Here is a 9,364-nt window from a genome sequence, read left to right on the forward strand (position 1 = left end):
CTGCAAAGCTGCCGTGGGTTAGTTTTTTAAGGTATTACAGTCTATTTTTCGTACTTGCTGAAGGACAACTTGCACATTCCCAGAAGGAGTCTTTCACATCCATCACTTTGACATAGGAGGCAAATTTACGTTGTTGTAAAACTTGCCAGGGAAATTTTATCTTAAGGTGTGGTTGTTATTTTATGTGTAGCCTTGCAAAAAACAGCCGAGAGCCTGGTCTGAGGGTTGGAAAGCACTCACCTGCCCTGGCTGCTAAATTGAAGCTGCTTGCACTTAATCCCAACACACATTCTACAACTGTAGAAGCAGAGCTTGTGTCCTGAAACACAGGATGCAATTTTCAGACTGTTTACTAGGCAAGACAAAATATATTCACCATAAAACAGGAAAGGGTAATGCAATGATACCTATAGTTACTTTGGAGACATGCTTATCCCTATAAACATAGCCAGAAAAAAATGGAAAACCAAACAGAAGCAGCTTGGACTGACAAATTCAGTTTGATGTAAAACTTGCTGTTATCTGCTGAAGGTTAATAACATGGTTTTGGTTAGTGTAGGCCAAACTCTTCATGCTAGGGCTCGAACACCAATTTATTGTGTTTTAAAGCTCATCACAGAACTAGATGACAAGTTGTGGTGACTGAAACTTGAGTAGGAAAAGATTTATGAGCTTGTCATTTGCTAGTTAAACAAAAATTAAACGGAACAGCTTAATTTAAACTGCCCTTACTAGCATGTTACAGCTCACTCTTGGTAAAAGGAGGTCATTTTGGAACAGTGATAGGAAAGAGCTTATAGAACTAATAAATATTCTGTGAGAATTTCATCTGCCTTTAACTCCTACAGCTGTTTATAATTTGCACAGTCAGACTTCTTCTGGCAGAAGTTCTAGTAGTAAACAAACAAGTAGTTTACAAAGGAACCATCAGTTCAGTTTTATCTGGAGCCAAGCTACAATGGACAGGTTGCCTGTGTGCTTGCAAGGTGTGTTTGCAAGGTGTGTGATCTGGCGTATAGACGACTTCAGCCCACTTGGAAGTTAGTTTCTCTTGGCCCTGCCCCAGCTTGGTTGTCCTTTTGGTGTGCTAGAAGTAAGGGGCAGGGTGTCTGGGCTTTCTGAGCTGTTGGGGTGGCTGGCAAAGGAGAACTGGCCAGGTGATGTCATTGTGATTGAGGATTGTGGGTAGAAATGGTGGCTGAAGATGTACACAAAGTCCCTTGCACTTGGCTGTCCTTTCTATGCTGTACGTCTGGCTTCAGAAGCACCTAGGCTAAGGGACAGGCACTTTAACAGGAACCTCAATAAAACATTCTAGCAAAATGAATAAAAGCTCTTGCTGTGCTCCGTAGGAATGGGGAATGTGAAGAGCTGCCGCTTTGCCCATCCTTGGACATGCACTTTTACCTCCATTTGTCTTTCTCTAGACAGATTCAGGCTTCCCTTATGTATTCCCCTTTTATTAGCAGCAAAAGACAACAGCAGATTTATTTGTTAAAAGCAGGAAGAGGCTGGAATCTGAGTAGCAAATGTTTGGTTTATTCAAATTTCTGTTGCTCAGGTGGTCTCTGCACCACACCCCTCCCCAGGCAGCTGTTTGGTGAGCAAAGGTGATTTTAGCTTTGTTGATTCATATCAAGAGAGACAAGATTTAGTCTCTTACAGGTGCTGATCACATAGACAAGTTCTCCTTGGGCTGTGGCCCCAGTCTTTCTCTCTCTTGGTATCAGGAGGGAGATTAGCCCCAGTGTGCTAGGGATGTTCTGCAGTTCCTGATCTGTTGGGACTTCATTTGCAGTGCTTGTAACCATTATAGACTAGGTCAGCTAATGAGTTGGCAGCTCAGAACAATGACTTCAGAACATGCCCCTGAAGGAAATTTTAGGTAGAAGAGCTAGGTCACTACTAGAGGTAGCTGTTAGCAAGAGGAAGCCTGCATGATTTTACTGGAAGGGGGCCCTCAGCTAGGAGGGGATCCTCTGTTGCTGGGGAAGGAATGTTCTTAATGATAGATCTCTGTGAAAAAAATCATCTGACTGCAAACTTTGCAGGTTGTTGTTTGGAATTGTTTTAAGCTGCTGACAATGCCTTGTTTCTCCTTCCTAAGGAAGGGAAAGCTGAACATCTGTCAAGTGCTGAGCAGTGCTAAACATATTTTTCCCTCTTTCCTTGAGCCAGCTCATGTTTGCTGGGGGTGGTTCTTAGGCAGCAGCAGGCTTTGGTGTTCATCCCTTGGTTCTGCAGCCAGACTGTGGAGTGGATCCCTGTCCAGTGCTTCCCAGAAGGTCACCCTCTGGACAAGGATCCTAATGCTGTGTGTTCAGCTGTGCCAAACAGTGCCCCAAGTCTGGTTTGGTTTTCTGTCTGCTGAGCAGGTTTGAATGTGGATTTTCAGGTTAGTTTTTCATACTTTGGCACATAGTGCTTGCTATTATTTAAAGCCCTGAATCAGTACTGGAAAATTGTTTTAGATCCTGGTGATTCCCTTGCACAAGCAGGCCTTGCACAGAGTCCAACAGGGACACTTGTCAGGAATTATGGGACGGAGTCCTTGGTCAGGAGGACTTGCCATACTGCAATCTCTACATGCTACAGTGCACTAGCTTGTTTGTTCTGAACAAACCCCAAACCCTTACATTTTAAGGTGGTAATGAGCGTTTTAACTTCTATTGACAGGGAAGTTGGGAATGAGCTGAAATTTCTCCGTAGCTTGACTCTGTTAACTTCTGTAGTGGCAAAATATGAACTTGGTGGGGGTTTAGTTTTTCTTGTCCTAGATGATTTGATAGATTTGTTGACATTTTTAACATGCACTATTTATAGGACTCAATGCAGACTGACTGAGGCTGAGTAGTTCAGTGAACATGCAAACACTGAACTGAAGATCATAGCAGATTATCTTGGTTAATTCTTAACCCCATCGTTATGCAGCTAGGAAGGAAAATTGGTTGTTTTCACAGATACATGTTTAGAGAAGATGATTTTTACAGGAACCATTGGCCTTTTCAGATGAACTCGGTGCTGGAGGACACGTTCCAGCAGTGTGTCCTAGCAAAACGATCTGCCCCTCTCTGTTTTGTTCCAGAATGCTTGGGGAGGGGGGTTTTGCTTCTTTGGTTTTTTTTCTTCCTGACAAAGGGAATGTAATTCAAAAGTCTTCACTGGCAAATTTTTCTCCTAATTTTAAGCTTCTTTGAAAATGTACAGCAAATGGATGTTCTGCTGCAGGAAATCTATCCCCTGCTGAAGCATTTTTCATGGAGCAATCTTGATGTGTGTGCTTCGAAGTTACCTGCTTTGTTCATCACCTGTATTTCAGTGTAAAGAGCATATTTGGTATGCAAAACAATGAAACCTGTTAGAGCTGTCAAAGGAATCTTACCGTGTAGTGAATGTTTTCAGCTGCCAAGGTGAACTCTGACATGACTCTATCCAGTGTAGTTCATGTTGTGAAGCTTTGCTTTTGTAAGATATGAATAAAATAACACTTTCTAATGAAGTCTTATGTGAAGTGCCTGAGCTGCAGCAGGTGGAACTGCTCATCTGCTCCTGACTAGCTGTAGTGTAGGATGTGGTGAGGAAGTTAAGCTTGGCTTTGGGTGAGCAAGGAACTTGTGTTTCACTCTGCTCAATTTGAAAAGGCTTGATTTTAGTGCTGAACGAGGCCATGCTTTTACTCCTTTTCACTGTTAGATATTTGCTCCTCCTCCACATTCTTTGTTTCCTCATACTCCTGTTTCCTTCTTATCAAGAGTTCTGTGTCTGAAATCAAAGTGTTTGTCATAGTGAGGTGGTGTCACTGCATGTGGAGCTTCTGTGTATGTTGGTATTAGCAGCTTTGAAGCTAGCACCAAATTTTCAGTTCCTTTGGAGGCTGGAGTTAACCCTACATGCACACAGTGGCCGGGCTTCTGGTTCTTTGCAGTTTCTGTCAGGGAAACAAGCAAAAGAGCCAAGAGCCACCCATCTCCTTGTTTTTATACCTAAAGGTATGCTCTGGAAATCCTCAGCCACCCATTTGGCAGGGCAAAGCAAGTTACCATCCAAGGTGCTCTTCAAAACCTCAGCTGGAGAAGGCTTTCAGAAAGCTGATCCAGTCTGAAGTTAGTCCAGCAGTAAGCAGGAAACAGGACTAGATCACTTCTAGGTGTGCCTCCCAGGGTAACTTTTCCCATGAGTCTCTGAAAATTAAAAAAAATCTAAGGCTGGATTGAGCTTCAAAGTCAAATGTGAGTGCATTTCTCTTCCATAATCAGGAACTGAATTGAGTTGGAAAGGACCTTTACAGGTCATCTAGTCCAACCCCACTGCAGTAAGCAGGAACAGTCCCAACTAGGTCAGGCTGTTCAGAGCTCCATCAAGCCTGACGTGGAATGTCTCCAGGTACAGGGCCTTCACCACCTTCCTGGGCAACCTATTCCCCAGAGCTGCTATCACATCATCCCCCAGCCTGTGATGATGATGGGGAACTTCTAGGAGGATCTGTTCCATGATCTTTGTGGGCATAGAGGGAGAAGGGTTACAGAAAGTATAGGCCTCCAGAGGAGGAAGCTGTCTTGGGGGTGTTGAGCTGTACTGCATTTTAAGCACTCTGGACTCTTTTAAAACAAAACATCCCTAAGGCATTATTTGAAAATATATTTATTAACTACTTTGGTTGCTTCCTGCTGGAATGAGGAAATGCTGCAGGCAGCAGGCGTGGATTGGTGACTTTCCAGGCAAATTTGGTCTTTCCAATTATTTCCCTGACGCAAGTCTTCCAGAAATTCTGCTTTGAGTTTGCCGAGTTCTTCTGCCAGGCTCTTCATCTCCCCTGGGAGTACCTTTTTATCTAGAAGAAAATGAAAGCTGAACTTCTAATTTACAGGCTTTGACTGCACTTCTCCCGGTAGCTGACCAGACTGCTGAGGGCCACCTGCCTCAGCCACACCTGCAGGGCTGGGATTCCTTAACAACTGCCTGCGAGGGCAGTTCAGAGGTTTGGTCTCTGGAATGTACTACCTGTATCTTTAGCATCCTTCATGGCCTGGGAGATGATGCGCCTGCAGGTCTGGTCTGCCTGATGGATGGCACTAGCTGCACAGATTGCTCGGTCTGCTTCCTGGCCAGGGGGACCAACAGGGAGGAGGAACACATGCAAGCACAATACATTTGATTTAGGCTGTCACCAGCTTCTCCAGTACCTTAGTAGCAACACAGTGACCAGCATAGCTCATGCCTGCTCTGGTGTATTAGGAGCCAGGTAGGTCCACATGGGCGACCACCAGAGACTGGCATGTGTGATACATGTGTGGCCAGCAGGTCAAGGGGAGTGATTGTGCCCCTCTACTCTGCCCCTCTGACACTGCACCCAGCTCTGGAGCCAGCAGCACAAGGATGATATGGATCTGTTGGAGAGGGTCCCAGAGGAGGCCACAGAGATAATCTGAGGGCTGGCGAACCTGCCTTACAGGGACAGGCTAAGGAAGTTGGGGCTGTTCAGCATCCCAGTACTTGAAGAGGGCTACAGGAGAGCTGGAGAGGGGCTTTTTAATGAGGGCTTGTGACAGGACAAGGGGCAATGGTTTGAAACTAGAGCACGGTAGATTTAAACTGGACATTAGGAAGAAGCTCTTTTGCTATGAGGGTGGTGGGACACAGGAATGAGTCACCCAGAGAAGTTGTGGACACCTCAGCCATGGAAGTGTTTAAGACCAGGCTGGAGGAGGCTTTGAGCAACCTGGTCTGGTGGGAAGTGTCTCTGCCTATGGCAGGGGGGCTGGAACTGGATGACCTTTAAGGTCCGTTCCAACTGAAGCCATTCTATGGTTCTGTGCTAAGAAGTGAAGGTCATTTCCCTCAGTGTGATGTGTCAGCTCCATAGTTTTGTTAACCACTCTAGAACACATTACAATTTTCTTAAAAGAAAGTCCAGGGGTTTGCCTGCATAGGGTGCCAGAAATACCCATTTCAAGTAAGATTAAATCTTTGGTGTACATTTTGACACCAAGGGATGCAATGGCTGCTTCTCAGCTCCTGTCATCAGGATGTTCTGGGCACAGCTGAGTAATAAGCCATTCATCACCACCACCTGCAAGAGACATGGCTGTGAAGACAAGCAGGGCTACCTTGTTCTCAGTGCTCTCCTCGTTCTGCTTGAGTGGGTTTTCCAAAGCCCTGGCCAGCAAACTAATTATCTGCTTGCTACAAAAACAAACATAAGAGTAAAAGGCATTAATCAACCAGTTTCACAGAGGTGTCACTTTTTTCATTTTGTAATGACACCCGATCAGAGGTAAAAAAAGGCAAATTTTCAGTTGAATTTATGAGATAATCAATGCAATGATCTTTATATAGCAGGTGAGATGAAAACAATTACAACTAAAACTAAAGGAATGATTTCTAGTGTGAATGTTTCAGGCAATTGTTACACAGCTTCTCACCAGCAGTTTAGAAATGCAGTTAGTTTGGAGGTTAAGTCTGCAAGGAATGGTGGCTGTAAGCTCCCAGCAACTGACAAATGTTGTGCGTGTAAGGGGCTGGCTTCCAAACACCACCACAGGGATAGTTTTAACGTATTGTTTTGATACAGCTTTTGCCCACCCATTTCTGAAAGCAGTACTTAGTGAAACCCCTCACATCAGTCCAGTAGCACAATGATCCTCTGAAGTGCCACCACCACTTGGCAGAAGGAGGCTGTTCTGCTCCCAGGCATTTTTCTTGAGATCAGGCATTTCTATTTTGTTTGCCATCAAGCATATTGTCTGGTCAGGTATGGGCTGGCTTCTGAGACGATTTCTCTGCAAGCAGCATTCAAGTGGACACTCTAAAAATAGCTGGCAGAAGCTCAAGGAATCTAAAAGAACATGAACAGACAGTTTTACCTTTAAACTGGTCAAGTGAAAAATGATGAGAGCAACATGTACGAGAACGGCTTTACGTGAACAAGGAGCTGCTACACGACTTCTGAGCCTGAAAACAATGCTAACTTGAATACAAACAGTCTTCAAGGCTGCTCAGGTAGTAATTTCTGAGACCAATGCACATAAGAAAGGCTTTAAGTGACCTAGCAATGTCTAATATTACAGTGAGAAAGTTGGGGATTGCTTTACTGCAGTAATCTAGCAGTTCAGAATAACAGATGTTACACAAAAGCACTTAAAGCAAGGCAGTTAAAGGCCACTGAACCTCCCACAAAGCCGAAAACTTTCTCATGCACAGGGGCGCAGAGTAATTACATTTGCGAGCCAGCTGGTACACCTCATATCTCATGCTCTGGTAATAAAAGTTGTCATCCAAGATCAGGTAGAGCGGCCGAGACGCGTCTCCCAATGTCCGGTAACTAGCTCCGGCGTGGCTTTCTGCTGAGAGCAGCCCCTGCTGCCGGCAGCAGGCCAGGAAGCGCTCCCAGGCCGGCTGGGTGGCGGCGGCAGGGCGGGAGAGCGGGTCCCTGGTGAGCAGCGCCAGCAGGAAGCTCTCTAGGCACTGCAGCAGCTCCCGCCGGCTCCGCTTCCAGCGCGGCAGCTGCGGAGGAAGGCAGCGGAGGGGTTAAGGCCCGCGCTCCCATGCCGCCCCACCTCAGGTCACCCACTGCCGCCGCTGCTGAGCTCTCAGGGGTCCCGCTCCGCCGCCCTCCCCATTCGGGCCCCGGTACCGAGGCGGCCCCAGGTGAGGGATGCACCGCGCTGCCTAGCAAAGACCGCCGCGCGACGCTACTGAGCGCCGTCCCCCGGGTGGCCAATGAGAGCAGCGGAAGAAGCGCCGCACTGACCAATGAGGACGGTTCCTGCGACCCCGCTTCCAGCTCGCACGGGCCGAAGGCTTCTGGCGGGATCAGCTCGTCGTAGGTGAGGAGGGCGCAGGCCCAGCCTAGGCGCTGCGGCAGTTGGCAGCGCAGGGCGCGGGCCAGGGTGGACTTGCCGGCCGCCGGTAGCCCGCACAGCACGCACAGGCCCACCCGGGCGCGCCCAGCGCCGCCTGGCTCCTCTTCCTGCGCCGCCGCCATGAGTCGGACAGGAACGCCGGTGGTCGCCGCCTCAGTGCGCATGCGCGATGGGAGGCCCCCTGGCGGCCTCCGGCCCCGCCGGGAGCTGCGGAGAGCGGTGTCGCAGTGTGGGTGAAACGGGCGGGGGCCGTCAGTGCTGTTCGGTAGTAAACTCGGTGATAGTTTAGCGAGCCCAGAAGCGTCAGGGGGCTGAGCGATTCCGGCTGTCTCCCGCGGTGAGACTGGCTGCGATCATAAAACAAAGATCCTAGGAGGTGTGCTGACACTGGTGATTTATTTTAAATGACCATTTATTTTAATGTTCGTGTAAATCATTGTTAAGGACTAAAGGATATGAATAGTTAATAATAACAGCGATTTAAGATTCTGAGGAATTAGGGAAGATGACAGTTCTTTGGAAGATGCTTCTTGCCAGTGCAGAGTTTTGCCTGCAATATATTTTGGGTTCTTTCATCTAGGGTTAGCAATGTTTTCTTAGTGAGGTCACTTCACAATTCATTCACTCTTCTTGCTAGTTCATGTTCCCACAGTTTGCAGATGAACACAGTCAGTGTGGAGTTTACTTTCTGACCATGGAATGCTTTAGGTTGGGAGGGACCTCTGAAGTCCAGCTAGTCCAACCTTCCTGCAGTCCGCAGGGACATCGTCAACTAGAGCAGGTTGCTCAGAGCCTTGTCCGACTTGAGTTGGAATGCTTCCAGGGACTGGGGCATCTGCCACCTCTATGGGGAACCTGGGCTGGTGTTTCATCTCCTTCACTGTAAAAAAAAGTATTCCTTATCTCTAGTGTAAGTCTCCCCTGTTTTAGTTTAAAAGCATCACCCCTTGTCTAGTAGGTAATGGGAGGGGAGCTCTGGATCCCAGCTTTGGTAGGATTGCACTGAAGCCAGGGCTCAGGTCCTTCAGCCTGGCACTGTTCAGCAGGCACCATGGAGGTCTCCAGACAGCCTCGGGGTTAGACAGGCTGCAGCGTCCCCAGGAGGTCAGTCTCCATTCTCATTTCCACAGCAGCAGATGACTAGAGGTGAATAGATGATGTCTGTAAATAGATGAGTTCAGCCTGCACAGAAGGCAGTGCCTCAGCAGAGCTCTGCTCTCTGGTGCTGTTACAGGTTTAATCTAACAGAGTGGAACTTCAGACTTCTGATTTAAAAATAAAAACAAGAGGTGAGGTAGAAGAGGCATAAACACAGCCAGCAGCAAAGAAGGAAATCAGTGTGTTACAGAATCTGTGTTCAGTGCCTCTTGGCATCAAGCCTTTTCCCAGAGGTATGTGCTTGCAGAAGGCATTTTGGCTGCACAAGGAGAGGATTGGAGGATCCCAAGCTCTTAGTTTTTTTCAGACTTGTCAGAATTGGTTGAGGGCTCCCAAGAAGCAAG

The 9,364-nt window shown here is 47.3% G+C and overlaps 1 protein-coding gene across 1 annotated transcript; it reads right to left on the minus strand.

Annotated features, from left to right (window-relative positions):
- Positions 1-3,725: 3,725 nt before the first annotated feature.
- PSTK (phosphoseryl-tRNA kinase) lies at positions 3,726-7,984 on the minus strand. The gene is made up of 7 exons (XM_054382306.1): positions 7,751-7,984; positions 7,218-7,503; positions 6,633-6,835; positions 6,108-6,179; positions 4,999-5,101; positions 4,712-4,831; positions 3,726-3,928 (listed from the first exon to the last, which is right to left on the minus strand). The coding sequence occupies exons 1-7, from the start codon at positions 7,982-7,984 to the stop codon at positions 3,726-3,728; spliced, it is 1,221 nt and encodes a 406-aa protein (XP_054238281.1).
- Positions 7,985-9,364: the final 1,380 nt, after the last annotated feature.

The sequence above is a fragment of the Indicator indicator genome, chromosome 7 (assembly GCF_027791375.1).
Source record: "Indicator indicator isolate 239-I01 chromosome 7, UM_Iind_1.1, whole genome shotgun sequence".
Lineage (NCBI taxonomy): Eukaryota > Metazoa > Chordata > Aves > Piciformes > Indicatoridae > Indicator > Indicator indicator.